This window comes from Pyricularia grisea (assembly GCF_004355905.1).
Source record: "Pyricularia grisea strain NI907 chromosome Unknown Pyricularia_grisea_NI907_Scaffold_2, whole genome shotgun sequence".
In the NCBI taxonomy this organism is placed as follows: Eukaryota; Fungi; Ascomycota; class Sordariomycetes; order Magnaporthales; family Pyriculariaceae; genus Pyricularia; species Pyricularia grisea.
In genome coordinates, this window is record NW_022156717.1 from 3,257,501 (window position 1) to 3,284,840 (window position 27,340).

Consider the following 27,340-nt stretch of genomic DNA (forward strand, 5'->3'; position numbering starts at 1 on the left):
TTGATAGCCCGCGGTCCAAGCACCCTTGAGCTGGGCTGTCTGATTTAGAAGCTTGCAGAGACCGCATTAGCAAGACACCTTCTACAGGCGCATTGAATCCCCTCTTCTTAAGCCAAACAGCTTGGTACTCCACAGGCACAGAAAACACAAGAACCGGAAAGATGGCTTCTCCAGGCCGCTGTCTGACCTTGGCCATTGTGGTTCTGGCAGCAAGAGCCTCTGCCCTGGGCCAACAAGCCATAGTGGGCTTCACCAGCTCCCCCAATAGCCTTCAGATCGCGGGCGGGCCTATATCAGCCGGGCAAATACGCGTCTCGCCGAACGAGTACTGGGGTGTCATACGTGCAGCAAACGACCTGGCCGTGGACTTTGGGCGAGTGACGGGGACCAATTACACCCTCAGCAATGGAGATTCTGGAGCTTCTCCTGCGACCTATGGCTATGACCCGGTAAACAACAAGAACAATACTGAGGTAAGTCCAGTTGCTACTTGATGCTGCTATCGTTTTCTCATGGAATTCGGCCTTTTGAACATTGTGTCGGAGCGCTGGTCTCCATCCAAAGCCAATTCGGCACATTGTGCGCCCGGCTAGCTCAATCGGTAGAGCGTGAGACTCTTACGAATCACAAATTCCGAACATCTCAAGGCTGTGGGTTCGACCCCCACGTCGGGCTCAATTCCTGACCAGCGCACTTCTTTTTGGTTTTTGTTTTTTGCTCACACTTTAGCATTATCTCAATCTACTTTTTTTTTTTTTTTTCTGAGTGGCTAGTTTGACGATGATTAAATACTGACATGGGCAATTCCTAGTTCTCAACCACAGCAAAGACAGAGTTCGCCGGGCCTAGCTATTCGGATCCAAATGCAGGAAGCACAGTCATAATTGTTGGAACTATTGGTCGTTCTAACATCATCGACGATCTCGCATCATCCAACAAACTCGATGTTTCCGAAATCAAGGGCAAATGGGAGGCATTCATCAGCCAAGTTGTTTCAGAACCGATTCCAGGAGTTGCTCGAGCGCTTGTAGTCGCGGGCAGCGATCCTCGCGGAACCATATATGGCATCTACGACATTAGCGAGCAAATAGGCGTCAGCCCCTGGTACTTTTGGGCCGATGTGCCTACTAAAAAACACAAAGACATCTTTGCCCTATCCGAGAAGAAAGTGCAAAATTCTCCAACCGTAAAATATCGCGGTTTCTTTGTCAACGATGAGCAGCCAGATCTTACCAACTGGGTGTCGTCGCGCTGGCCAGACACGCCATACGGACCCGGGTACGAGCACAGGTTCTACGCGCTCGTGTTTGAAGTCCTCTTGCGCAACCGGGCCAACTACCTCTGGCCGGCCGTCTGGGGCACCATGTTCCCCGTCGACGACCCGGCGAACCAGCCACTGGCCGACGCGTACGAGGTGGTCATGGGCACTTCGCACACGGAGCCCCTGATGCGGGCGCAAAACGAGTTTGGCAAGTTCTACCAGGGTCCGTGGGCCTACAACCTCAACAACGAGACCATCGACGACTACTTTCGGTACGGAGTCCAGCGCGCCAAGCCGTACGCACGCAACTCGCTCTGGACGGTCGGCATGAGAGGGACGGGCGACACGGCCATCTCGGGCCTGGGCACCGACAAGATCGTCACCATGCTGCAGACGCTCGTCGAGAACCAGGCGAGGATCATGGAGGATGGTCTAGGCGTCAACCGCACCGAGATCCCGCAGGCCTGGTGTCTGTACAAGGAAGTGCAGTCTTACATCTTTGAGGGCTTGAGGGTACCGGATGAGGTAACGCTGTTGTGGGCCGATGATAATTGGGGCAACGTGAGACGGTTTCCTCTCAAGAACGAGACGAGCCGGCACGGCGGTGCGGGAGTCTACTACCACTTTGACTATGTGGGAGATCCACGTAATTATAAATGGGTCAACACCATCCAGTTGTCAAAGACTGCCGAGCAAGTATGTCTTATTGCTTCCTCGGATCCCTGCTTGGATGATTAATGCTTACCCTCTTTGCAGATGCATATGGCGTACGCTCGCGGAGCCGACAGGATCTGGGTCGTCAACGTGGGCGACATCAAGGCCCAAGAGATTCCCATCAGCCACTTCTTCGACATGGCCTACGACGCAAAGAAGTGGACGGTCGACGCGACGCACAACTGGGCCAAGGCTTGGGTCACGCGCGAGTTTGGAGCACAGCACGCCGATGAAATTGCCGAAATTATGATGACGTACGGCATGTACGCGGCCCGAAGGAAGTTTGAGCTCGTCGAGCCCAACACCTTCTCGGTGCTGCACTACCACGAGGCCGACGCGGTGCTGGAGCAGTGGGCCGTCCTGCACGAGCAGGCACAGGCGGTTTATGTTCAGCTGGGCGAGGAGTACCGGCCTGCCTTCTTCCAGATGGTGCTACATCCCATCATTGGTGGGGAGATCCTGTACAAGATACAGATCTCAGGGGCCAAGAACCAGCTCTATGCAGGACAGAAGAGAAACTCTGCCAACGAGGTCATCAAGGGCATGCTGGCACTGTCTGATGATGATGCCAATCTCACAAAGAGGTGGAATCAGATGTTGGATGGGAAATGGGAGCACATGATGGACCGTAAGTGGACTCTCCGTATCTTGGAATCTCACATTGAAAGACAGAATAATGCTAACCGCTGCAACATCAGAAACACACCTCGGCTACGACGGCTACTGGCAACAGCCCATGAGAAACACGCTCCCGGATGTCCGCTTTGTGCAGACGGCATGGTCGTCACTGGCAGGTCAGCTCGGGATCGGTGTCGAGGGATCCAACGCAACAGCCCCGGGAGACGACAAGTACCACGATAACTCATCTAACAACCTCCGCGTCCCGCCCATGGATCCTTATGGGCCCATCACACGCTACTTTGATCTATTTTCCCGCGGCGTAGATGTCTGCGAGTGGAACGCAAGCCCGTGGCAGCCGTGGGTGAAGCTATCGGCTTACAACGGACGGGTTGGTGGGCAGGAAGACGACACGCGGGTGTTCATCAAGATAGACTGGGATGCCGTGCCGTCCAACATCACCAGCACGGTGGTCAACATCAACATCACAACCCCCTGTCGTGGCAAGGATAAGTATGGATACGGGCTGCCTATGGTGCATGTGCCTATCAACAAGCGCTCTGTACCGGGCAACTACAGCGAGGGCTTTGTCGAGGCCGACGGCGTGGTCAGCATAGAGGGCGAGCACTACCAGCGCGTCGTCAACGCCTCGCAACCATCCAACACTAGCCTCTCGTACCACACCTTCAAGAACTACGGAAGGACCATGTCAGGAGTCGGGCTGTGGCCTCTGGACACGGACAAGGTGACGATCGAGGAGGCGCCCGCGCTCGAGTATGACGTCTACCTCTTCAGCAACCACTCTGCCGCCAACGTGACCGTCCTCATCTCGCCCACGCACAACTACCTGGGCGACCGCACGCCGCTCGCCTACGCCGTCGCGCTGTTCCGCGCGGACGAGGCCGCCCCGACCAACCCGACCGTCGTCACGCCCGTCGGGGCCACCGTCGGCGCAGGCATGCCCGAGGGCTGGGGCGGCGCCGTCGCCGACGCCGTCTGGGGCCGTCAGGGCAACTTCACGACGTCGCGCTTCTCCGTTCCGCGGCCCGGGGCGCACAAGCTCCGCATATGGGCCCTCATGCCTAGCGTCGTTGTGCAAAAGATCATCATCGACATGGGCGGCCTCAGGCCGAGCTACCTGGGCCCGCCTGAGAGCTTTCTGTTGGGGAGGGATAAGCTGGGCGAGTACAACCAGACCAGCTTCCTGAACGCGCCTGGGGTTGTTGGCGGGGCGGGCAATGGGAACCTGACGAGGATCGGGATGGCGAAGGAGGGCGCTGCTGCGAGGGTCGATGTCGGCGCTGTTGGGCTTTGGGTGATTTTGGTTGGGTGGTTTGCCGTCTTTCTGATGTGAGGACCAGGGGGTGTTCCAATTTGATGCAGTGCGTAAGTTCGGTATCGTAACCACTTCTATAATAAGCACGGTTAACCTGCAGCAGACCAGACAGGAGGATCAAACATCAAAATGGACAGATGAGCGAGTTATGATAAATACATGAAGTGTAATTTTACCACGGTACTACCCACAACAAAGGATAACAGCTTGTCTAGGACGCTGCAGCTGTAGCCTGTGCTGCCTTCGCGCCATACTGGCCAAACACATCAACTTGTTGCCACCTATCTTCAATATGCAAATCCTTGCCACCCCCGGGGTACTCGACACTGAAAATCTCAATACTCCTCCTCAACAGCCCCGACCTAGCCGACAGGACGCTACCGGCATCACCCTCACCCGTTTTCTTATTCACCCTGGGCGAGTTCTCCCTCCTCCTGGTGCACCTCCCACCCATCTGGATCTGCCCACCCAGCAGCATCTGCCACACGTAGAGCTGGTTCGCGATGCCAATCGTGGCCGGCTGCGCGGACCCAATCTCGTGCGGGAAGTTCTGATCAAAGACGGCGACGACGGCCGCCTCGGCAAAGTGCTCGCGCCAATCCAGACCCGCATACTCTGACGCGCGCCGCCTATCCGTCTCTGCTGCCTCGCGCCACAGCTCCGACTCTGAGAAGGGCGAGCCCCGGCCCGGCAGCGCGGCGTAGTCCATCTCGTGCGCCACCTGGTGGATCAGCGTCTGCATGGTCGGGCGGGCGTGCAGGTGGAGATCCCCCGGGGCGTGCCAGCTCGCGACGGCGTCGTGCTGCTGCTGCTGCTGCTTCCTGGCCGGGTAGGCGATGACGTGCCGGACGTAGCTGCGCATGCCGACGGGGGATCTTGCCCAGGTTGCTGACGAGGTTGTCCTGGGCGGCCGGGGCGTCCTTGTGGCGGCAGACGACCCAGTCGTTGTCGCAGTCGTCGTACAGCACGTCCGAGGCGGTAAAGTCCATGGGGGATAAGTTGTTGGCCAGCGCGGCGTCGTGGCAGGCCTTGGGGAGGTAGTGGTGCAGCCACTCGACCACGACGGTCGGTTGGTTGGGGACAGACATCCAGCGCTCCTCGATCAGGGTGAAGTTGGTGGCTGGGTCCAGCACCGGCTTGTCGATTGTGGCGGCCGCCGTGCAGATGTAGACTGTGACGGCCGCGACTGTCGCAGTCATCAGGCGTACCATGTTTGTTGTGGGTTGTGATTTACTTGGTTGACATATGGCCAGCTTGTGTGATGATTATTCCCAGTGACAGATATCAAGGCAGCGCTGATATTTTTTCTTCTCGACGAAAGGACGGATCAGGGCACCAGACGTCGAAATTGGAACACATCGGAGCACTTGATCATATACGCGGCCGCAAAGAGGCACAGCCTAGAGCATTCACTGTATCGGTTGCGCAGCAGGATCGAAGTGGCGGAGTAGATCTCCCCGGGTGTCGGACCAATGGCGTGTTGTGTTGCGGACAGGCTGAAGCTTGGGACTTTGAGATCTTCATTTGTGGGAAATTAGCTGCCAAGCCTTGTGCCGGAAGGCTGCCTCCTGTATGCTTTTATCCCCTGTATTCGCAGGCTTGGTATGAAAGTTGACCCGTTGATAACATGGATGGACCATAAAGTTTGATTGTCGAGTTTGATATATTAGTAATAACAAGAGAAGTCATTATGAACGCTTTGTTTTCTCTTTCTTCGCTATCAAACTTGTAAAGGAAGTAGTTAGATGACTGCAAACATGTGGATAGAAAGCAAAGGTCATTCCCAGACTAAAGATTCAGCTCATCGCCGGCAGTCTTATTACTGTCACCAAGGCTTACATGAGTCCAGCCCAGCGAAAGAGGTATGGTAGACTTTAGATCATGAGTTATATACTTGTACGGAATCACTTGGTAAAGTAAGTAGATTCGATTCGCTAATGGATATCATAGATTAAGATTGGTATCAATTGATCAATCGGCTCTATCCTGAAGGAACTGCGAAGAATGAGTCGAGTATTTTCTCATCACAACAGAAGCAGCGAGAAAGAGCCGCCTTGATACTAGAACTGGTAAAGCAGAATCCCAGACACCATACGCCATGAGAAACTAAAGCTATGACCGTAACGAGTCCATTCCTCAATGCATAAAAAATCAAATAAAAGAGATAAATAAGAAAAAAATAACACCAAATGAAATTTCTCCCAGGGTATCTCACTGAACGCCAAGCAATTCGAGAAGACGCCCAACAACGACCAGAAAACTGCCGACCTAATCAAGTAAACAAACGCACGCCGTGCCACCAAACAAAAAATGTCCCTTTTCCGCAAGTATCCGCATCGTGAATAAAGATTGAAATAGATCAGATGCGCCACCACTTGATGGCACAAACGCAACAACAAAAAGACAAACTCCACTCTCATTCATCCATGGGCAGCAGTTTGCCATTCAGTATCAGCTGGTAGAAGCAAGTGTGGTCATGAGAACCGTAGTTGTTCTTGGCACGGATGAGGAATTTTGTCGTGGCAAACCCGAACCGATACACATCCTTTGGAAAGTAAAAGTTCTCACCGGAGTGGCCCACTTCGGTCTCGTTCGGGTACACAAAGTGACCGATCTTGACAAACTTGTCGGCAGTCAGAGGATCGTGGCGATCAACTTCAGGAAAATATGCCATCGACCACGAGATGGCGTGGTCGAACATCTCCTGGTCCTCATCGAGCTGGATCCAAACTTCGACCTCCTTTGGCATCGACTCAGGTTCGACCGTCTCCTTGGCGCTGATGTGCTCGAGCCGCAACACCTGCGGGATGACGCGCTTCGTCATGATGGCGATGTCGGCCGCCATAAGGGGAACCTTGTGTGTCTCGCCAGTGGTTTTCAGGCGACGATTTGGCGATTGCCCTGTTCCTGCGCACCAGCAGTCGCCATCGGCCTCCCAAGGGTCCAGGACGCTTCCCGCATAGATGGGACTCTTGATGGGCCCATTCTTGTTCTCGGTCTGGAATCTCTTGTGCCCAAGGTGTGCCTTGTTTGGCCATTTGTAGGCGGGACTGGTGCGATAAACGTCAATAAGAGCGCCGGATCTGATTGAGAAGTGGTTCACCGCGCTGGTGACCTCTTCATCAGTGGCCTTGATCCGGCCTTTCGCGAAGGACTCGAGCAGCGATTTCCCGGCAAACATGCTGAGAGCCTTGTCCAGGTTCTGCTGTATTTGCTCTTGTGACATGGATCCAGATGATCTGGCCATCACCTGCTGGAGCTGGCGGCGGAATTCCGCGAGCTTGCCTTGGAAATTCTCCATTTGACTAGCAGTCTCATCATGATGCTTTGCGAGCTGCTTTTTGAGGATCTGAAGGAATTCATCCTTGCTCACGACCTCAAACGGCTTTTCCTCGGCTACCTGACGAACAATCCTGTTCAACTCCTCGTCCGATAACTGAGAATCTTGACCAATGCCGGCGATTTGTCGAATTTGACGAGCATTTTCCCTGAGCCAGCGCCAAAAGAATGTTTCAATGTGCTTCTCGATAGCCTTGGCATGTTCCTCCGAGATGTTACCATCCTTGTCCAAGGTGGGAATCTGGGGATCTTGCTGCATCAAATCCCTGACCCCGACATAGAACTCGTGAGGTACCTTGTCGTCCGACATGCGCACGAACTCAGGCAGGATTTGCTCCAGCTTGGCCAGAGCAGCGTCTTGCATCATCGCCTTTCCTTTGATTTCAAGAATGTCCTTGTCATGGCTTTTGAAAGCTGCCACGATCTTGCTGTAGTTTCCATTGGTTCCTGGTAAATTGTGACCAAAGGGTGGTGATACTAGCTGACCAAGGCTTTCCTTCCAATCTTGCCAACCATGCCACCTAATCCCGTCGTTTGACGAAATGCCTTCAAAGCTCGCGAGCCGGTCATAGGACAAAGCGACTGAAACAGCCAGAACGCCAAACAAAAGTGGAACAAGAAAGCGCCTGAGGGTGAAATGTTTCCACAAGCTTGAAACAAAATCAATCGGCGCTTTGGTAAGCGCCTGAAAGATATTCCAGATGCATTGGAACAGATAGACCTGCCACTGGCTGAGGGTGTCAATGATTGACCAGATCGACCTACTCAAATGAGTCCATCCTGTGCTGAGGGCCTGTACCCATTCGCGAAGCTTTTGGACTTTCGAGCTCTGGCTCTGTGTGCCACTTGGAGACGCACCTCCACCATGGCCATGATTCTCATCTGGGGGCGTACCACCGCCCTGGCCCTGGGTATCGTTTGGAGGCAGACTTTCACCCTGGCCCTGGGTGCCATCTCGACGCGCACTATCGTCACGGCTCTGATGGCGACCCAGAGGCGCACCGTTGTTCGGGGTGTGACGGCTACCCGAAGAGCTACTCGAAGGGCTACTTGGAGGTCCGTCTCCAGTAGTAAGGACCCTTGGCTGTTGGCGACCCAAAAATGAACCCTCAAAGAGAGTGCCGCGTCTCTGAGAGTCACCTAGCGTGTGATTGGGTATGAACAACCCTCGGGCTCCCGCGGGGGGCCTGATGTGGGTTTCAGGGGCTTCAGTGTGGGCACGCAGAAAGGCAGACGTCAGGTCGGATCTTGCTGAAGTGGCGCCGATGTCACGAATAAGTCTCGAGTCTTCCTCGACGTCGGGAGGCAGAAGACGGTTGCGAACATGTTGCTGACGCGCTCTGGCCGCACGTTCAAACCCATCTTCGTATTCAGACATTTCAGGGGCCCGATAGTTGCTTTCAAGATTATGGCTCAAGTGTGTGGCGACGTAGCGTTTCGAATTAGGTGAGTCTGAATGGGATCTGATGCCTCGATGCTCGGGACTGGAGTTCCAGTGATAAGTCTGTGACTCCGGAGTTTGCGCTCTACGGGACGAAAACGGTGTTCTCCGGGGCAGCGGCATAGGGTTCAACGGATTGATGATGTCTACGTCTGCGTTTATGTTGATCGCTGAAACGCCGGCTGTAGAGACTGGGTTCGAAGGTGGGTTGGGCTCTGGAGAAGGTTTCGCCAAGTCTCCAGAGTCACCGGTTCCGCGGGAAGCCGTTGTCTGCTGCTCGGTGAGTGCATTCGTATTAAGCGTTGCATCGCCAGAGGCATGTGCACCAGAGGGGGAAGCACCTGAGTCGAGAGCATCCGAGGCAGGACGATCCGAGGCAGGAGGATCCAGGACAGGAGCTCCCGGGACTGGAGCACTTGAGGAACCTAAGGTAGTACCTAGCGGCGCGGTGCCCGGGGGAGGACCTGTGGGAGGACCCGAAGGAGGATTTGGGGGAGGAGCACCCAGCAGAGCAGAGCCCGGGGCAGGGCTTGAGGGATGACCCTGAGGCGTTGAGAGTGTCGTATTCCGGTATATCACACTTTCGGTGTTGTAGCTCTTCTCTGTGGGCGCAACCGAGGACAGGGCGTCTGGTACTTGCAGGAAAGTCCAATTCGGCCGGTCCGGCGTTTGCGGGACCGACTGCTCATCCATGAAATCTTCTTCGAGATCTATCATGTCCACGTCGTCGCCTTCCTCAATGGCGGTGTCTTTATGGGCCGTTTGTGTCTCGGGTCTCTCAGATGCTGTCATATGAGGCCTTTGATCCCGCCGTGAAAGAGGAAGATCATCCCAAGATATCCGACGATTGGAAGGCGTGGACACAGTTGCATTTCCCGATGGCTTGGAAGAACCCCGGCGCGTACGCCTTCTCACTGTTGACCCATCATCTGTTGGTAAACCGGAAACGCTGCCGTCTGTTCCTGATTCGGGAGATCTAGAAGAGCCTGCTGCGCCCTGGCTTGTTTGACGTGAAGCTGAAGTTCCGCGCCCGCCACGAGGCCTAGATGCTGCAGAGTCCTGGTCATCATGGGCCAACTCACCGGCGTCCTGGGTCGTCTTTTGGCGCTTTGGATCCCTGCTGCCTGCGGCAAGATCAAGCTCCTTGCGCTTGCCTAGTAATGAGTTGGCAGGCGCAGCGGCATTCGCAGTACCTGGTGCGTCGGCGTCGGCGTTGCTATCCTCTTTTGGCTTGTCGGGCTGAATCTTCTTGGCGGCACGGGCCAGTGCCGATCCGAGATCCGTGCTTTGCATGGCGTAGTTGCGACTATGATCGAGAGTGAACGGCTGAAAGGCCTCCGAGCCGTAATTGGTGCTGAACTTTTGAGGTCGCGGTGACAAGCCAGATGCAAGGGTGGTGGCGGCGGCCACCATCTTAGCGGCCGGAGAAGGATCGGGTTGACCCGAATTGTTTGCCGCATTGTTTGCCGCAGTCCTGACGCGAGATGGAGCCCTAACACCTTGTTGACGGACAGACCCAAGAGTTGGGGGCTGCGGGAAACTCCGTACAGGAGGAACAGGTGGTGGCATGGTGACGCCTCCCAAGATTCGCTCTGATCAGATTCTCAGCGAAAAAGCGCAGGGATTCTGCATCAATGTCAGTAAATCAAATTCAGCCATGAATTGCATTTGGTGAGGTGAGAGTGAGATGAAAGTGTATGAGATGTCAGGCGCAAAACAGTGAGGAAAGGAGATATTTAAAATGAGTGAGAATGAGAACTGCGCTAGACGTATGATGGCAGGCAGCAGATATAGAAAATCAAAATAAAAAATCAAATAAAAAACAGCAAGATTTGTCTGCAGTGCGGCTATGTATGCCTCCGTAGAGATCAACTCACAGTGAGAAGCAAGCCGTGGCTTGCACAAGATGAAGTGGAGAATTGATCGTAGGTGAGTGGAGAAGTTTCTGGTGATAGAGTCGAGTCGCGTCAAACAGGCCAGGCGCGTTAATTAGTGGAAGCGGTGAGGTCCAAGTGAGGATGGAAACCGAGGTCAGCTTCCGGTTGTTCGTAAGTTGCAAAGATGAAAAGGAAGTGCAAGCTCGAAAAGATCCCGCGAGCAAAGAGAAGTGCACGCGCCGCAAGTTTTTAAGAACGCCGATGCAATCATGGCAGAGTGCTGGGCGCCGCAACTGACTTGACTGGCTGAGCTACAGGACTGAAATCGGTAATATGTCTTGCGTCAAAGCTTTCGGTCAAAGAGACGCGCGCAAGTGCCGGAAACATTCGACCCCGGATCCGTTTGGATTAACTGTGGCAGTATCAGGTGAGAACAATTGGTAGAGGGCTGTTGCTCATTGTTGGTGGTCCTCGGTTTTGACGTTTGCGATCATCAGTGTAGGGCCGTGTACCTCCGTCCGGGCTTACCGTTGCACGCGTCTTTGTTTGTCGCTTCCCGGCAAAAGCTAGCTCCACGCGGGATGGTGGCAACCTAACCATTGGATGGTTTCACGTGATGACCCGCCCAGGTACGGACAAAGCCAAACTCAATTGATTTCTGTCCAACCTACAGCACACTGACTCCAGACCGCATCCATCGCATCTTTTCCTATTGTGAATTGTCTCGACCGCTGAACTCCCAGTCATGAGACAAATGTGCGCTTCGTGGGACAGAATACGATAGCAACAATGAAGGAACCAATTTAACTCACTGGAATATCAGCACAATCAACTTAGTTTTCCTGAAGGCGCCCATTACCGAATGCGTGTGGCATTTGCAGCATTCGTGGGTGGGCATTCCAGTGAATCGAGGCCCATCCGTCGACAAAAAAACTATGCGCTCTAGCCCAGGCGGCAATTAGGTAGGTACCTAGGTAGGTGACTACAGGTAGGACGGTAGGCCATGATATAGTAAGTGTTCAAGTTCAACTAGTTTTGAGTATTGTCCAAGAATTCAAACGGCTAACACATCTCGTCGAAAAGTCCCGACTGCAACCTACTGTAGGCTCTCCATGTCCGACTGCTGCAATTGATGGAAGATTTGGGAATTTCAACGAGGCTTTGCCCCTGTCTCAGTTGGCCCACAGTGACGCATCCCAATCCGATGTTGGGTCCTTCTATCCATTTCTTGGCAATGACTGTTTCCAGCTGAGGAGACTCCCAATTCTGCTTTCGAACACGACACAACAGCGTAGAAGACGATCAAACCTCAACAACATCTACAAAATGGTTCGCGGAACAGTTCTGGTTACAGGGTAAGTTGCATGCAGCACGCGACGAAAACTCCCGATCGCTTGCCTGTGGCAAACCGCGCCAATTGCTTTCGGGTTGCCCCCGCTCCCGTCCCTGATTGTCCAGGGACGACCCCACCATAGCACCGCTCGTCGTGTCCAGGCTGTCGATGCTCACACTAAGGCTTCTTCTGCAGTGGCACGGGCTACATTGGTTCATTCACCTCGCTTTCGCTCCTCGAAAATGATTACAATGTCGTAATCGTCGACAACCTCTACAATTCCTCTGCTGTCGCTATCGACCGCATCGAGCTTATCTGCGGCAAGCGACCGGCCTTCCACAATGCCGACATAACTGACGAGGCCGCGCTCGACAAGGTCTTCGATGCGCATCCGGAGATTGACAGCGTCATCCACTTTGCCGCCCTCAAGGCCGTTGGCGAGTCGGGCGAGATCCCGCTCGAGTATTACCGCGTCAACGTTGGTGGCAGCATTGCGCTTCTGCGCTCCATGCAAAAGCACAATGTGTGCAACATTGTCTTTTCGTCTTCGGCCACTGTCTACGGCGATGCGACCCGCGTCCCCAATATGATCCCGATTCCGGAGCACTGCCCTATTGGCCCGACCAACACGTACGGCCGGACAAAGTCGACGATCGAAGATGTCATCTCGGACCATGTCAACGCCCAACGCAACAACCTGAAGAAGGCAGACAAGCCATTCGATATGTGGAACGGCGCTTTGCTGCGCTACTTCAACCCCTGCGGTGCTCACCCGAGTGGCCTCATGGGCGAGGACCCTCAGGGAGTGCCCTTCAACCTCCTACCGCTGCTCGGTCAGGTTGCGACTGGCCAAAGGGAGAAGCTTCTCGTTTTCGGTGATGGTAAGCCTTCTTTGACCCTACTACCTGCGCCAGCTGCGCCTTGCTGACATATGATTCTCTGTTCTCAGATTACGCCTCCCGCGACGGCACTGCCATCCGAGACTACATTCACGTCCTCGACCTTGCCAAAGGCCACCTCGCAGCTCTCAACTACCTCCGAGACAACAAGCCTGGTGTCAAGGCATGGAACCTGGGTTCCGGTCGCGGCAGCACCGTATTTGAGATGGTCAAGGCCTTCAGCTCTGTCGTAGGTCGCGACCTACCGTACGAGGTCGTACCTCGGCGCCAAGGTGACGTGCTGGACCTCACGGCCAACCCAGCGCTTGCCAACAAGGAGCTCGGTTGGAAGACGGAGCTCCGTATGGAGGACGCGTGCCAGGACCTGTGGAAATGGGTCAAGAACAACCCCAAGGGTTACAGGCAGGATCCTCCCAAGGAGTTCATTGAAGCGCTCAAGAAATAAGAGGTAGACTGGAAGCTGTACTGTTTGGACTTTGTCATGTCTAACTAATGTTAGCAGCCGTAATGATCGGATAGCGGAGAATCAATCAAAGCGGAAAGTTCGATAGAATGTCTTGGAAGACGCATGTCAATTACTATCAAAACTAAAATATGCCATATCCAGGCAAAATACGCCTCCCAATTCATGACTTGTTCGCCCTATCAGAGCTCGTTCCGGGATCGGCGTCCTCCCGTGCGTAGGTAGGTATTCAACAGTTCGTCACCGCGACTGCAAAAAAAAAAAAAAAAAAAAAAAAAAAAAAAACCAGGGTGAATTCGCTGGTTCTTATATCTGGGAAAGAATGATTACTTACAGCTTATTGGTGTACATCTCATCGAATGCAATTCAAAAATCAGCTGATGGCGAAGACCTTTGAAATCGGTGTCCGACGGAAAAGACAATGTTGGCTCGGAGAGGCGCGGGGGTTCGTTCGATTGGTATCCATACAACAGTATGGGCGGCGCCCAGCCTAGATGTGTTCGGTGTGGATATCCGTCGGCTAGCAATCTATCTTAGCCAGACCCCACACGAGCAGGTAGCAGTTGTCATATCGGACGAGTTTAGTAGGTATAAAGCGGCGGTGTTTGTACATTCAAAGTTTCCCGTAAAATATACTGGTGATGGTCGGATGTCATCTTTTATATAATATAGAGGTAACCAGAAGCCCTGGAAACCAATTAGCTTCTTGATGAAACTTCAACTTTCATTTGGAAAACGATAAGAAAATGCCAAGAATAGTGGTACTAGGGTAAGCTCATCGTTCAAACATGTTTGACTACTCTACACCTCATAAATCAATAGTGCTAACACAATTCTTTACAAGAGCGGGTGTCTCGGGCCTAACTGCTGCCCTTCTCCTTTCACGGAACAAGGACAATGACATCACAATAATTGCAAAGCATATGCCCGGCGACTATGATATCGAATATGCCTCACCATGGGCAGGAGCCAATGTCTTGCCGTAAGAGACAATTTTAATACGTTCATGCAATGACAATCCTCCAGGCTCAAATTGCCCAATTGAGTCTCAGATGCGACATGGTGGTGTCCGCTGAGATGCTGATCATTCTACGCGCCCTCTCAGAATGAACACCGTGGAAGACAGCCGCTGGGAGCGGCGAACATTCCCAGAGCTGAAACGGCTGGCGGAAGAGGTCCCCGAGGCCGGGATACACCTACTGAGTATGCACCTACCAACTGAGACTCTTACCAACCGAGACACTGACTTGGTTTTCGACAGAGGTACGCTTGTTCCGTCGTACACCTGCCTCGGAAGACGACGCAACCAAGACCGCTCTGGACCCCATCTTCGCCAAGGATCCATGGTACAGCGAAATGTTTGACGACTTCCGAACCCTGGGCAAGGACGAGCTGCCCGACGGCGTGGCGTCCTGCAACGAGTTCGGGTCCGTCTGCATCAACACTATGCTGTACTTACCCTGGCTCATAGGCCAGTGCCGAGCCAACGGCGTCGTCTTCCACCGCGCAAACCTCACACACATCTCCGAGGCCGCGGCTCGTCACCACAGCGGCGCCAAGGCAGACCTGGTCGTCAATGCGACGGGCGTCATGGCGTGCAAGCTAGGTGGCGTCATGGACGCGGCGGTGCAGCCAGCCAGGGGCCAGGTCGTCGTCGTCCGCAACGAGCTCCCGATCATGCTGGGCGCGACGCTGGCCGCCGAAGATGAGGCAGAGTACCCGGATGAGATGGTTTACTGCATGACGCGGGCGGCGGGAGGAGGAACCGTCATTGGCGGGTGCTATCAAAAGGGAAATTGGGATCCTAACCCGGATCCGAACCTGGCTGTACGGATCATGTCCCGCATGGTTGAACTTTGGCCCGAGATTGCGGACGGAAAGGGTGTTGCGGGGTTGGATGTCATTCGTCACGGAGTTGGGCTCAGGCCGTACAGGGACGGAGGCGTGAGGATAGAGAAGGAGAGGCTGAATGATGGGACGTGGGTTGTGCACAATTACGGACATGCAGGTTGGGGCTACCAGGGGTCTTATGGCTGCGCCGAGCGTGTGGTTGAATTGGTCGATGAGGCTTTTAAGAGGAAATCAAAGTTGTAGTCAGTTTGTCTTTTGAAGAAGCAATCCGGGTTGTGTTTGTGTGTGTGTGTTTTTTTTTTCTTTCTAGAACCAATTCTAGATCTAGAAATAGATCTAGATTTGGATTATCTTCCCTTAGGCACCTACCCTGCATGGGCTTGATGCAACCCCACCACGACTTGACCCCTGATCAAGACGTTGGGACCAGACGGAAGCTCCCGTGTTTCGTCATCAAGGAAGCTAGCTGTCCAACGAGAAACGCGACATCAGTAACATCAAAACTCAGTCTGTCCCGGCCGACTTTGCGGGCAACCTCGACTCTTAACACAACTCCCCGATGCGGATGCAATAATCTACAAAAATGGCTGCAAAAGCCCCATCAACTCTTGGGAAACCCATCCAATTTGTCTTTGATGTCGCAAATGGCAGGCATCCTTTATCAAGAGCCATCCCTCCACTGCTAGTAGCCCTGGACGGTCTGCTATGTGGCCTGATCATCAAAAAGGTTCCTTGTCAGTTGCAGTTCACTTTGATCTTTCTTTCTCTTCTTTTTTTCTTTCGCTCGACTGCTAACTAACATGGCTCGCTTCTGTAGATACCGAAATCGATTGGACAACGTATATGCAGCAAATAAAACAATATGTCACTGGCGAACGCGATTACACCAAAATCACCGGCAGCACCGGTCCTCTGGTCTACCCGGCAGGCCACGTCTACATCTACACGGGCCTGTACCACATCACAGATGAGGGAAGGAATATTTTGTTTGCGCAGCAACTGTTTGGGGCACTCTACCTGCTCACGCTATACGTTGTCATAGCGTGCTACCGAAAGGCAAAGGTGCGATACCGTTTTGTTTGCCGTCATGACATTTTCCATGTTGATATCCAGGCTAACAAATAGGCACATTACAGGTTCCACCCTATGTCCTGCCCCTCCTTGTCATGTCGAAACGCCTGCACAGTATCTTTGTGCTTCGCTGCTTCAATGATTGCTTCGCCGTGTTATTCTTTTGGGTCGCCATCTACTGCTTCCAGCGCCGCGCTTGGTCCCTCGGAGGCGTCTTCTACAGCTTCGGATTGGGTATCAAGATGACTGTGCTCTTGTCTCTACCGGCAGTCGGTGTAATTCTCCTCCTCGGTCGCGGTTTCGGAGGCGCACTAAACGTCGCATCCATCATGGGCCAGCTCCAGGTCGCCATCGGTCTTCCCTTCTTGTCCAAGAACGCATGGGGCTATCTTAGCCGAGCATTCGAATTCTCGAGGCAGTTCATGTTCAAGTGGACTGTCAACTGGCGGTTTGTTGGCGAGGAAACTTTCTTGAGCAAGCCGTTTGCCATCACACTGCTCGCGCTCCACGCATCAGTATTGTTGGCCTTTATCACGAAGCGGTGGCTCAAGCCTGCGAGCAAAAGCATTGGCGGCCTCATAGCACCTCTTCTCTCCGGGCGGCCAATCTTTACAGCGGAAGAGGCCCAGATGGCGGCGCGTGCAGTCACGCCAGAGTATGTCATGACGACGATGCTGACGGCCAACATTGTTGGAATGCTATTTGCGCGGTCGCTGCACTACCAATTCTACGCCTATCTAGCCTGGTCAACCCCGTATCTGCTCTGGCGGAGCGGAATCCATCCTGTGCTTCAATGGGGACTGTGGGCCCTGCAGGAGTGGGCTTGGAACGTCTACCCCAGCACGCCTGTGAGCTCGGGCGTTGTCGTCGGCGTGATGGCTATCACCGTTGGTGCGGTTATGGTTGGGGCAAAGGCGGAGTTTAGGCCTCAGGTACCGGCTGCGAAAAAGGTTGAAGCAAAGCGCTGAGCCCTCCTGGCTTTCGCTGCGCATGGAATATGGCGCAAATGCCCCCAGGTTGTCTTATAGTTTTCATCTTTTCCAGTTCATCCTTTCAAGCAGAGTCGTCTTCCGAATCCGATGGCGGCATCTTCCCCACGTTTGACTCCTCATCGCTGTCTTCTTCGACCTTCTTTGTGAACTCTTTGGGCCTGTGAATGGGAACAGACGACTGTTAGCTGCTGGCATGGATTATCAGTGTCATTTGAAAAAGAAAATCAGGCGATCACTCACCAGTATGGCTGTTTCCTCCATTCGCGCTCGTCGCGCACAATGTTGACAATCTCGCCTTCCACCCTGCTACCCTTGCGCTCCTCCTCGTCGGCCCTCTCCAGCAAAACGTAACCACCTCTCCTGACCCAGATCGTATTTCGAAAGCGCGCGGCCAGCTCCGCGAGGACCTCTTTGCCGTTGGGCAGCGTGCACGAATACAGACTGTTGCCCTCGGCCTTGATGATGCGCGCGATGGCTTGGTTGGCAGCCAGTGCGTCTGGTGGGGTGGTGGTCTCCTCGGCCGCGGCGAGGACGTTTCGTTTCGGTCGCGCCATTTTTGTTTTATTTTTCTTCCAGTGTGATTATTGTTGTGAGTGAAAGTTGGAGATTTCGCTGGTTTGAGTAGAGTAGGTAGGTACCAATATGGCGATTACCTATATGGCTTTTTTTTTTTTTTTTTATGCTTGGGGCCCATTAGTGAGCAGACAACTTTCCCAACTTTGCAGTCAATTGGATAGACACAGTGAGTTTCTGCACTGTGAACACTTACTAGCTGTATAAATGGACCAACGGCATATGCATGCGCTTTACATATTTTAATTTTTTGATTCCGCCTTCCTACACATGTAGCTCCTTATGTTCTCAAGCACCTCAGTCTGTATTTTTACTGGGTGGGTCCATAATTGACTGCCGAGCTAGAAAAGTTGTCTGGTCGCCAAAGGTATCCCTCTATTTTTCAGCCCACGCGAGAGACGAATTTTTGTACCCCGCGTCGCGCTCCAGCTTTTCTTGGCAAGATCGACGTGGGGCCCTGGAACCTTTGCGGCTGGCTGCGTTAACTGGGCTTGCTGGGATGAGACGACATGCACAAACGCTGGATTAATAGCAGGACAATTTATTTACACGCAGATATCTTGGAGGACTTGGTTCAAATTCAAAGCCGTGGTTCTATGATTTTTTGAGTGCAATTGGTTCAACTCATTTTTCGTACATCCACATAGTTCGACATATCGCTTTCAAGCTTGAGCTGAAGATAAGGCGCGCAATCTCCCAGTTTGGAGTCTGGAAGAAATATTTTCGATGTGTCAGGGGAAGACTAGTTCTAGGTTTTCGCTCGCTGGGATTGATAGATAATATCTAGATTATGCATACAACGGGACTACTGCATTACTGAATCATGCTCGCTTGGCACAGGCGGTATCATTGGTGAAACGACTTCTGATGTGTATTAAAACTCATCTTTCTTTTTTGTCCCTTGTCTACGCCCGCTTCTTGCTTCCCTTATGCAAAAAAGTATATCCTATTTCAAAGTAGAAATTTATCCTATAGCTAACTTGATGCCCTAATTGAAAACCACAGTCTTTGAATTGTTCAAAAATACTCTCCTCTCGGCAAACCACTGAACAGCAGCGCCAAGAACCAAAGCCTCAATGGACGAACCCTCGTCCACCAGCTGCTTGGGCGTCATGCCGTGGTCGACCCTCGAGATGCGCTGCTCGATGATGGGCCCCTCGTCCAGGTCAGCAGTGACAAAGTGAGCGGTGGCGCCAATGATCTTGACACCGCGGTCGTAGGCCTGGTGGTACGGCTTGGCGCCCTTGAAGGATGGCAAGAAACTGTGGTGAATGTTGATGATGCGGCCGCTCATGGCCTCGCACAACGTGGGGCTGAGAACCTGCATGTACCTGGCCAGGACGATGAGCTCGACGTCGCGCTCCTTGGCCAACCTCAAGATCTCCTCCTCCTGCTGGGTCTTGGTCTCCTTGGTGACAGGCAGGTGGCGGAACTCGACGCCGTGGCTAGCGGCCAGGGGCGCAAAGTCCGGGTGGTTGGACACGATGAGGGCCACGTCGACGGCGAGACGGCCGCTCTGGGCGCGGAACAACAGGTCATTAAGGCAGTGGCCGATCTTGGACACCATGATGAGGACGCGCGTCTTTTGAGCCACGGGCCGGATGTCCCAGGTCATGGGGTCGTACTGCGAGGCCAGCGCCGAGAAGGCGGCAGAGAGGTCCGCCGTCTCGGCGACGGGGCCAAAGTGCACACGCATGAAGAACTTTTGCGACCCCGTGTCGGAGAATTGCTTCAAGTCAAGAATGTTGATTGACCGAGAGGCAAAGATGCCCGTCACGGCGTGGACGATGCCCGGCTTGTCCGGGCATGACAGCGTCAGGATATGGTCGTTGTTGGCAGCCATGATTGTTGAATTTGGGGGCGGGCCGAAAGTGGTAGACTTTTCAGATTGGTGGAGACAGCAATTGGGGTTATCTCGCCGACTTTCAGGTTGAACTGATGGCGATAATTCCTGAATGACAGCGAAAAGTAGTGAAGAAAAATAAAAATAAAAAAAAAAACATAACGGTCAAATTTTGAAAGGAACGAGTCGCTGTCTAGTTGAGTCATCCTAGTGGTGCGCCCAGAGGTTTTCAACCCCACAGTAGTATTCAATAGGTCATTATCCAGACCCATCCTTCAGCCCTACAGGTCCGTTCCGTTCCGAGTTGGGTAATTTCAGGTGCAGTGCCAGTGACAACACAGTTGTTCAAGGATCGTCATGGCAAGCGATGGGTACCGAAATAGGCGGATTGTTAAGACAGATCAAAACCGTGGCTACCCCTTTAATGCCGCCCGCGAGGTATCAATGGCCCCGACTTGGCTATATCCGACGAGGCGTCAACCCTTGTGACTATCATCTCCAATGCAGCCTATCGAGTGCAATTGGATAATGTAAGCTTCTAGATAAGTCTAAGATCTCCGGTGTCGTAATCCCCCAGGATTTCCAGTCTCATCCGACGTCAATTATTGAGATATATTTATTCGTTCTTTTTGCGTGGGACCTTATCCACTTCCATGGTCCTCGTGCTCTCGCAGGAATGCATATCATAACAAGCCCATGTTGCTGGCCCCAATTCTCCGTTATCGGTGCTTCACTGATTGTTCTGAAATTCTCGTCAGCATTTAGTGCTAACCGCCAATCAGAGTGTCTAAAACCGAAGTGCGCGAGGTCCTCATTGAGGAGTTATCTTGGAAATGGCCAACTTAAAAGAGACAGCAAGACATCCAACTGAACCTTTCGTGTTTGTCTTGTCTCCATAGCTACCATCACGTTGACCAGCACTCAACGTATCTTGATCAACGAACAACACACTTTTGTCATGTCTGCTCCCAAAAAAAAACCGCCATCATCCTCGTCCACAAGGCATGGCACACTCCAGACCATCTCGAGGGTTTGGCCGAGCTCTTGCGCAAAGACCCCCTTGTCGATGCGCCTGAGCTGCATACATCGGGGCCGGCAGATACTGTGCACAGTAAAGGCCCTCAAGACAACTTTGCCGCCGTGCTCAAGATGATACAGCCACATTTAGATGCCGGCCGTGAGGCAGTTATAGTCGCACACAGCGCCGGGGGAATCGCAGTTCCGGAGGCCGTGGCTGAGAATACTCTCTAGGAGCGCCAAGCCAAAGGCCGGGACGGCGGAGTCAAGGCTGTTATATTCATCGCATCCCTTATTGTGCTCCCTGGCGGGATATCGCTCGCTGAACATGCTGGCGGTTTGCCAACTGAGACGTGGTACGAAACAGTGGTAAGTATCTTTCCAGCATCTTTACCAATGCCCTTTGACTCGGTTGTTGAACTTTTGAAAGGATGGCGCCTTGGTGCTTAACCCTGGCGCAGAGAAGATCTTCTACAACGACTTCAACGAGACCAAGGCAATGGAGGCCATAAAGAATACCAAATGCCAGCCAAGCAGGCTGTTGACCCACAATGTGGAGCACGGCACATTAAGTATCCAAGCACCGATGACTTACTTGTGTTGTCTGCGAGAAGGATGCGTGTATTTCACCGGCCGTATTGAACATGCTGGCCGATGGCCTGGGCGACAAGTATACCAAAGTATCCCTGAACTATGGCCACACACCCTGGATGCGGAATTATGTGCTGCCAGAGTTGGTCAACGTCATCGTCGGCGCAGCGAGGGCATGAACGTAGACAAGGGTTAGGGTTGGTGATGTTGGCGGAACCGTTAGCTGTATACCTTACCTCCCTCCTGGGCCAGGTACCTGAGGTATACCTGGGAGTCAGAATAGACAAATAGTCTTCAATAAGGATAAAGTTCTCGTGCAGACTGTCCTGTTGATGAGGTGGCGCGGAATGAGCACGGTAGTGAAAACAACCGATCTTTTTCCGGCGCACGTTCATTCCAGGGCCTTGTTTGTCTTTGAAAGCGCTGAGCCCTCTCCAAAGTCATTCTAGGCAGCGCTCTTGACGGCATAGGCGCCTTATTTCACTTCCCTGGCTAATTTCCATGATGAGAGGCTAACTTGAGGTATGAATTTCACCCAGGTAGTTCCAAGGTAACCAGGCTGGGTGTCTGTTCCGATAAATTGTGCCAATCATGAACTTAGGGTCAGAAATCTCCTAGTCAAAGTTCGATACGGCTGTCATCGTGACTTTTCGCGTTGCTGGCTTATCAGGTGAGATGTAAGGAGTAATTTTGTACGGCTTGGAACTAGCATAATCATTTAAAAACTGCTCTGGGAAACTAGGTACAACAAGCCAAGTTTGGCCATTCTTGGCGTAGTTTTTCTTCTCGAGTCCAGGCGGTTGGCGATAACGACGGCGTGTTCGGGTTGCGGACTTGGAAAACGACCCGCCAGCCCATCCAAGCCAACAAAATCCCACCAGGCCACTGCACCCTACAACCCGCTTGATCCCTGTAATAGTGACGCACGCACCAACACAGCTCGAGAGTCCCCATTCTTTGGTCGCCGACGAGCTCCAGCCACCTACACCTCTTCCCTGTCCCGCAAAGCAATTCGCAACAACTCAATCTTGTCGAAATCGCACCCTCTCGACCGGTTCTGTGTCTTGCACTTTATCTGTTTGACTCGCTGTCTTGGCCGCATCCCGTCAGATCGAATAGTAGTATTTTCAACGAAAAGCGTTACACCGCCAGTTTTGCGCACTTCCTGCTTCGGCCTACCACCTATCCTTCCCCCGCCGTTCCGAACGAAATGGCTCCCCCTCCTCCGGCAAGTTTGCCTCTGCCTCAGCGGCTGGCAGCACTGGCTCAGACTCTGCAATGTATGTAAAGAGTTATTTTTTTGGATCTTGTGACTATTTAAAAGAGCTATACTGACTCTTTTTTGCTGTTTTGTAGTTGCCTGGTTTGTTGGGTATGTAACCGTTACGATGTTTATTGCATTATGACGTCCAAGACCACTTGAGTCGCCTTGCTCCGAAAATCTGGATGCTTTCCCAACCACCCGAAAACACCACCACTCCAACAAACCCTCTCTTGATAATGATCTTGTTACTGTGAAACGCCTACACTTGCGTGCTTTCGCAATGGGAACAAGGCAGAAAATACAAATCTCATTACAGGGATGAACTGATGAAGGCTGACATTTCACACGCGACAGCCACTTTGTCTTGATCGCCGCGACCGTCAAGTACTCGCTATCATGGATCGCCATGAAAGGATACCGGTCTAACATCTCGTACCGCTTTATCTTCCTGTCGGCTGCGGTGACCTACGGCATTGTTGTCTACAAGACTTTGCGCGCACGTGCCAAGCAACGAGCTCCCCAGATCAGCCCTCTTGCGCTGGCTGCGGATGAGAACGTTCAGTATTTGGGTATGGACCTTCTTTTTTTCGCCGTTCCTTGGGCTTGCAAACCGAATCTGACATATTTCTAGTGCTGGCGCTTATCTGGCTTTTCTCCCCGAGATACATCCTGGCAACTCTGCCTTATGGGATCTACTCATTCTTCCATGTGGCCACCTACATGCGTGCGAACCTCATCCCGGTCGTCTTCCCACCCAAGCCTGCTGCCGCCGACTCGGCTGACGGGAAGCCCGCCGCTCACCCGATCGCCGACATGATCGGCCGTTTCGTCAAGGAATACTATGATGCCTCGATGTCCGTCGTGGCATCTCTGGAGATCCTCCTCTGGGGCTCTGTTTTCCTCTCGGCTATCCTCTTCCAGCGGAGGTCCTGGATCCTCCTGCCGCTCTACACGGCATTCTTGCGCGCACGCTACTCCCAGAGCATTCATGTGCAGAACTCGTTCGCCAAGCTCGAGGCGAACGTGGAGAACCTCCTCGGAAACCAGGGGACACCCCCTGCTGCGCGCCAGGCCTGGCAAGCAATCAAGAACGGTGGAAGGCAATTCTACCTCGCCACCGACCTCAACCGCTACATTGGTGGCGCTGCCGCTCCCCCCAAGAAGACTTCTTAAACAAGTCGATCAGGGTCAAGCTTAGTGACCATAAGACGAATGCGAGACTGGGGGAAACTCGCGACACAACAGCAATATGCTGCCAATACCTATATCTTGCGAGGAGCAGGGTATGTCGCGTTTTTGCGCATTCGGATGTATGGTCAAGAACTAGGTTCACGGTGATCCAACAAGTCTCTGTAGTAGACTTTAACCTGGAGCAGGGATGCGATTGCATGAAAATGACATGGGATGGGGCTTCGGTAGGCCACGGAATGAAGGAGCTTGACCAAATGAATTTTTGTCATTGGCTAGCCTGGGAGGAAGGGTGCACGGCGGCTGATGGGCTGACTTGATGACCGTGGTTTTTTACTTGAAATATGGACTGTGGACTTCCTACTTGCTTTATCTGTCTTTGTATGGAGTTTGTGCATACGACTGGGTATGATTCAGGGTTGGTGTCACTTGCAACGGACAGTTTCCATCTTTTCTTACATTTTCCCCTCATTCTTTGCAGTCTTTCAATATTGCTTAAATGAAATATATGTTTTCGGCTGCTGCTTTCATGTGAGCATGTTAATTGCGCAGACGAACTCTACAGTTTCAGCTTCTGAGACTGATGGAATCTGGTGGCTGAGTAGGTAGGTACCTATCTACCTAGGCCCCTCAAGGAACGTCATGGATGTTGTCAGTACAGGCAGCTAGAACCTTGCTTTGGCATGTGCTCCCGCCGATCCTCCACACAGACGTTGAGCATATCTTGCACCGCTCATTGCTTGCCTAAGCTGAACCAGCCATGGGCAACCTGTGGCCCAAGCTTTCTTTATTCGATGAATTAAGCCACAGATCTTAGTGGCCATGAACCCCACCTTTTGGGTACGTACCGGCGCACCTTACGAAACCTGGTACGTCAAATTCAAATGACGTCGGGGTAGCACGCTCTTCGGTCAATGCAAGAATCCCACTACCACTCCGCTAAGTCGCAGTAGCTTGGTAACGTAGGGTACCTAGACATTACATTACGCTCACCCAACTTTGGAGAATGAACCAACTTGTCCGGACTATTCTGTCGCCGACCGTATGCCCACCGTACGATTGAGCTAAACACGCTTAAGCAGTACGTGGATCCTGGTAGACAGATGTTGAGAACTTCATCCCAAGATTGCACCAATTCAACTGACCCTTGTCAGAACCATATTATTTTTATTTCCGGTGCTTTTTAACTACCCTTATCTAATATAGCTGTCACCAAAAAGGCGTCAGACAACGTACGGGCTGGTATACCCGTAGTTTTGGGTGGCCATGGCATCCATCCTGCGCCAGATAGTCGCGGGACCCAGGGCCAGGCATGAAGAAACTGGACTCGACCTGTGCTACGTGACGTCCAACATCATCGCAACGTAAGGCGCCAAGGCCAGATTTGAAAGCCCTTGATCTTCGTCTTTGCCAAAACTTGATCGTTCGTGCAGAGTCTAAGAAAACCGTGTGCTAACCCATGCGCCCTCTTTTTTTCCCCGGGGAAAAAAAATACAGATCCGGACCCTCCCAGACGTATCCCCAGCGAGCATACCGCAACCCGCTGGACCGACTCGTCGCGTTCCTCGACAAGCAGCATGGCGACAACTGGGCCATTTGGGAGTTCCGCGGCGAGGGCACCGGATACCCAGACGAGGCCGTTTACGGCCGCATCCGGCACTACCCGTGGCCCGACCACCACCCGCCGCCCTTTCGCCTCGTGCCCATGATAATGGCGTCGATGCGCGCCTGGCTCGCAGGCGAGGACCTGCACGGGACCGGAGCTGCCCCTGGCGGCAAAAAGGGCAAGGAAGCTGTTGTAAAGAACGGAAGCGATGGAACGGTCGATGCCGACGCCGATGTTGAGAACGGCAGGGTCGTGGTCGTCCACTGCAAAGCTGGCAAGGGTCGATCCGGATCCATGGCCTGCAGCTTCCTCATCTCGGAGCGCGGGTGGACCCCCGAGGCGGCGCTCGCGCGCTTCACGGAGCGACGGATGAGGCCTAAGTTCGGCGCCGGTGTGTCCATCCCCTCGCAGCTACGCTGGATCAGCTACGTCGACCGGTGGACCAAAACTGGGAAGAAGTACGTCGACCGGCGGTTCGAGATTGTGGAGATCCACGCCTGGGGCTTGAGGTCTGGGGTCAAGATGTCGGTTGAGGTGTTTGCCGACGAAGGCCGCAGGATCGAGGTGCTGCATACCTTCACCAGGGACGAGAGGGTCATTGTAGAGGGGGAAACTCCAAAGTCTGGCGGAGTTTCGGAGGTGATACCGGACCTGACAAAGATGGCAGCGGCAGAGGCTATTTCTACCACCGGCGACACGGCGGACTACGAAGAAGTTGTGGGGGATTCTTCAACGCCCAAGATTAAGAACGCCGCTACGGATTCCGACGTCACCGGTGGTGTGAAGAGTAGCAAGCCAAAAGGCCCAAAGGATTCTTTGATACGGAGGCTGTCGAAACGCCCTGATAAAAGCCCGGCACGGTCGGAAACCGCAACGACGATGGGAGCCGAGAACGAAGCATCGACTTCTGCCGCATCCCTACCAGCCGAAGTCTCGGGGGGTTCCAAGCCAGCATCGGCCGCGAAGCAGCCATCGTTGCTGACCGCTAGTAACACGCCGTCTCAGCTATCGCTCAGCCAAGGGTCGACATCATCCCCGGCGGAGAAGGAGCCCGGCGGCATGGCGGTAATCTTCAAGCCGCGCGAGCCGATACTGGTCTCCAACGGCGACGTCAATATCTCACTCGAGCGACGCAACCGCGCCCCGGCGTCGATGGGCTTGACCATGGTGACGGCAGTTGCGCACGTCTGGTTCAACGTCTTCTTTGAGGGCAACGGGCCCGAGCAGGATGGGAAGTCGGATGACAGCGGCGTCTTTGAGATTGAGTGGGACAAGATGGACGGCATCAAGGGGAGCAGCAGGAAGGGGGTCCGCGGGCTAGATAGGATCGCCGTCGTTTGGCGGTGCGTTGATGGGGAAGACGACGCGGCCGAGAAGCCGCAAAGCAAGGGCGTCGAGATCGTCGAGCCGGCGGTGGGTGAGGAGGTGCCGCAGATGCCTGCTGCGGACTGGAAGGGCCACAACAGAGAAGATCCCAGCGCCTCGAAGCATCTGGGCTTGAGGGCGGCGGACCCGGACAGCGAGAACGTCAGCAAGGCCAGCAGCATCAAGAGCGCGGCCATGGGCGGCGAGGACAAGGACGACAAGGAGGATTCGGACCTGTTCAGCGGCGTCAAGGCGAGCGGACCGGCAGGGGAGGATCTTGATAACGACAAGGTGGTCGCGGCGGATGATGCGGCCAAGACCGAAGCGAAGAAGAACGATATCACCGGAAGGAAACCAGACCAAGCAAAGCCGGATGACGGTCTGGCTGATGCGACGGCGCAGAAGGGGTTTATTGTTGATTGAACAGTGTGACATTAGATGGGTTGTTGCATATATACGCCAATTAGACAGCCTTGTTTTTTTTTCTTTTTTTTAGTACTGCAGAGCTTTGTTATTTGTCCTAGAGTTCTGATGCTTCACATAGCGGTGGAAGTGATGTTTTTTTTTTTTTTTTTTTTCTTTGTATTTTCTTATGGGTTTGCTGTTTGGAGTTCGAGTCTTCAGCCACGCACCTGGGCTTTTCTGCGGATATACCAACTAACTTTCAGTAGCTATTACCCAAACATGAGTTGACAGTG

General features: G+C 53.3%; 11 protein-coding genes across 11 annotated transcripts; 7 read left to right on the plus strand and 4 right to left on the minus strand.

Annotated features, from left to right (window-relative positions):
• Positions 1-161: 161 nt before the first annotated feature.
• Positions 162-3,947, plus strand: PgNI_03559 (uncharacterized protein; the record flags this gene model as incomplete). The annotated part of the gene is made up of 4 exons (XM_031123613.1): positions 162-473; positions 812-1,957; positions 2,018-2,603; positions 2,674-3,947. The coding sequence occupies 4 exons, from the start codon at positions 162-164 to the stop codon at positions 3,945-3,947; spliced, it is 3,318 nt and encodes a 1,105-aa protein (XP_030984502.1).
• Positions 3,948-4,140: 193 nt separating this feature from the next.
• Positions 4,141-5,140, minus strand: PgNI_03560 (uncharacterized protein; the record flags this gene model as incomplete). The annotated part of the gene is made up of 2 exons (XM_031123614.1): positions 4,141-4,831; positions 4,893-5,140. 2 exons carry the CDS (start codon positions 5,138-5,140, stop codon positions 4,141-4,143), a joined length of 939 nt encoding a protein of 312 aa, XP_030985738.1.
• A 1,205-nt stretch (positions 5,141-6,345) lies between these two features.
• PgNI_03561 (uncharacterized protein) lies at positions 6,346-10,278 on the minus strand (the record flags this gene model as incomplete). The annotated part of the gene is made up of 1 exon (XM_031123615.1): positions 6,346-10,278. One exon carries the CDS (start codon positions 10,276-10,278, stop codon positions 6,346-6,348), a length of 3,933 nt encoding a protein of 1,310 aa, XP_030985737.1.
• A 754-nt stretch (positions 10,279-11,032) lies between these two features.
• On the plus strand, positions 11,033-13,439 carry PgNI_03562 (uncharacterized protein). The gene is made up of 4 exons (XM_031123616.1): positions 11,033-11,597; positions 11,670-11,941; positions 12,115-12,800; positions 12,869-13,439. Exons 2-4 carry the CDS (start codon positions 11,913-11,915, stop codon positions 13,261-13,263), a joined length of 1,110 nt encoding a protein of 369 aa, XP_030985740.1. The 5' UTR covers positions 11,033-11,597; positions 11,670-11,912; the 3' UTR covers positions 13,264-13,439.
• Positions 13,440-13,846: 407 nt separating this feature from the next.
• PgNI_03563 (uncharacterized protein) lies at positions 13,847-15,441 on the plus strand. Its single transcript, XM_031123617.1, has 4 exons — positions 13,847-14,050; positions 14,126-14,263; positions 14,387-14,484; positions 14,543-15,441. The coding sequence occupies exons 1-4, from the start codon at positions 14,028-14,030 to the stop codon at positions 15,373-15,375; spliced, it is 1,092 nt and encodes a 363-aa protein (XP_030985739.1). The 5' UTR covers positions 13,847-14,027; the 3' UTR covers positions 15,376-15,441.
• A 274-nt stretch (positions 15,442-15,715) lies between these two features.
• On the plus strand, positions 15,716-17,171 carry PgNI_03564 (uncharacterized protein; the record flags this gene model as incomplete). Its single annotated transcript, XM_031123618.1, has 3 exons — positions 15,716-15,866; positions 15,950-16,194; positions 16,269-17,171. 3 exons carry the CDS (start codon positions 15,716-15,718, stop codon positions 17,169-17,171), a joined length of 1,299 nt encoding a protein of 432 aa, XP_030985734.1.
• PgNI_03565 (uncharacterized protein) lies at positions 16,217-17,776 on the minus strand. Its single transcript, XM_031123619.1, has 2 exons — positions 17,436-17,776; positions 16,217-17,353 (listed from the first exon to the last, which is right to left on the minus strand). Exons 1-2 carry the CDS (start codon positions 17,747-17,749, stop codon positions 17,257-17,259), a joined length of 411 nt encoding a protein of 136 aa, XP_030985733.1. The 5' UTR covers positions 17,750-17,776; the 3' UTR covers positions 16,217-17,256.
• A 980-nt stretch (positions 17,777-18,756) lies between these two features.
• On the minus strand, positions 18,757-19,611 carry PgNI_03566 (uncharacterized protein; the record flags this gene model as incomplete). The annotated part of the gene is made up of 1 exon (XM_031123620.1): positions 18,757-19,611. One exon carries the CDS (start codon positions 19,609-19,611, stop codon positions 18,757-18,759), a length of 855 nt encoding a protein of 284 aa, XP_030985736.1.
• A 1,149-nt stretch (positions 19,612-20,760) lies between these two features.
• PgNI_03567 (uncharacterized protein) lies at positions 20,761-21,398 on the plus strand (the record flags this gene model as incomplete). The annotated part of the gene is made up of 4 exons (XM_031123621.1): positions 20,761-20,796; positions 20,863-20,997; positions 21,059-21,181; positions 21,240-21,398. 4 exons carry the CDS (start codon positions 20,761-20,763, stop codon positions 21,396-21,398), a joined length of 453 nt encoding a protein of 150 aa, XP_030985735.1.
• Positions 21,399-22,018: 620 nt separating this feature from the next.
• PgNI_03568 (uncharacterized protein) lies at positions 22,019-24,192 on the plus strand. Its single transcript, XM_031123622.1, has 4 exons — positions 22,019-22,499; positions 22,576-22,591; positions 22,838-23,052; positions 23,115-24,192. Exons 1-4 carry the CDS (start codon positions 22,430-22,432, stop codon positions 23,654-23,656), a joined length of 843 nt encoding a protein of 280 aa, XP_030985742.1. The 5' UTR covers positions 22,019-22,429; the 3' UTR covers positions 23,657-24,192.
• A 483-nt stretch (positions 24,193-24,675) lies between these two features.
• Positions 24,676-27,257, plus strand: PgNI_03569 (uncharacterized protein). Its single transcript, XM_031123623.1, has 2 exons — positions 24,676-25,035; positions 25,169-27,257. Exons 1-2 carry the CDS (start codon positions 24,938-24,940, stop codon positions 27,063-27,065), a joined length of 1,995 nt encoding a protein of 664 aa, XP_030985741.1. The 5' UTR covers positions 24,676-24,937; the 3' UTR covers positions 27,066-27,257.
• Positions 27,258-27,340: the final 83 nt, after the last annotated feature.

What these genes read in the sequence shown, in the direction of transcription:
- PgNI_03562 (XM_031123616.1), top strand. Translation starts at nt 11,913, where the DNA reads ATGGTTCGCGGAACAGTTCTGGTTACAGG. An exon ending in GGAACAGTTCTGGTTACAGG is followed by an intron (nt 11,942 to 12,114) that starts GTAAGTTGCATG and finishes CTTCTTCTGCAG; the next exon opens with TGGCACGGGCTACATTGGTT. An exon ending in GCTTCTCGTTTTCGGTGATG is followed by an intron (nt 12,801 to 12,868) that starts GTAAGCCTTCTT and finishes CTCTGTTCTCAG; the next exon opens with ATTACGCCTCCCGCGACGGC.
- PgNI_03563 (XM_031123617.1), top strand. Translation starts at nt 14,028, where the DNA reads ATGCCAAGAATAGTGGTACTAGG. An exon ending in CCAAGAATAGTGGTACTAGG is followed by an intron (nt 14,051 to 14,125) that starts GTAAGCTCATCG and finishes ATTCTTTACAAG; the next exon opens with AGCGGGTGTCTCGGGCCTAA. An exon ending in GGCCGGGATACACCTACTGA is followed by an intron (nt 14,485 to 14,542) that starts GTATGCACCTAC and finishes GGTTTTCGACAG; the next exon opens with AGGTACGCTTGTTCCGTCGT.
- PgNI_03565 (XM_031123619.1), bottom strand. Translation starts at nt 17,749, where the DNA reads ATGGCGCGACCGAAACGAAACGTCCTCGCCGCGGCCGAGGAGACCACC. An exon ending in TGGAGGAAACAGCCATACTG is followed by an intron (nt 17,354 to 17,435) that starts GTGAGTGATCGC and finishes TCCCATTCACAG; the next exon opens with GCCCAAAGAGTTCACAAAGA.
- PgNI_03568 (XM_031123622.1), top strand. Translation starts at nt 22,430, where the DNA reads ATGGCTCCCCCTCCTCCGGCAAGTTTGCCTCTGCCTCAGCGGCTGGCA. An exon ending in TGAGAACGTTCAGTATTTGG is followed by an intron (nt 23,053 to 23,114) that starts GTATGGACCTTC and finishes ACATATTTCTAG; the next exon opens with TGCTGGCGCTTATCTGGCTT.
- PgNI_03569 (XM_031123623.1), top strand. Translation starts at nt 24,938, where the DNA reads ATGGCATCCATCCTGCGCCAGATAGTCGCGGGACCCAGGGCCAGGCAT. An exon ending in ACGTCCAACATCATCGCAAC is followed by an intron (nt 25,036 to 25,168) that starts GTAAGGCGCCAA and finishes AAAAAAATACAG; the next exon opens with ATCCGGACCCTCCCAGACGT.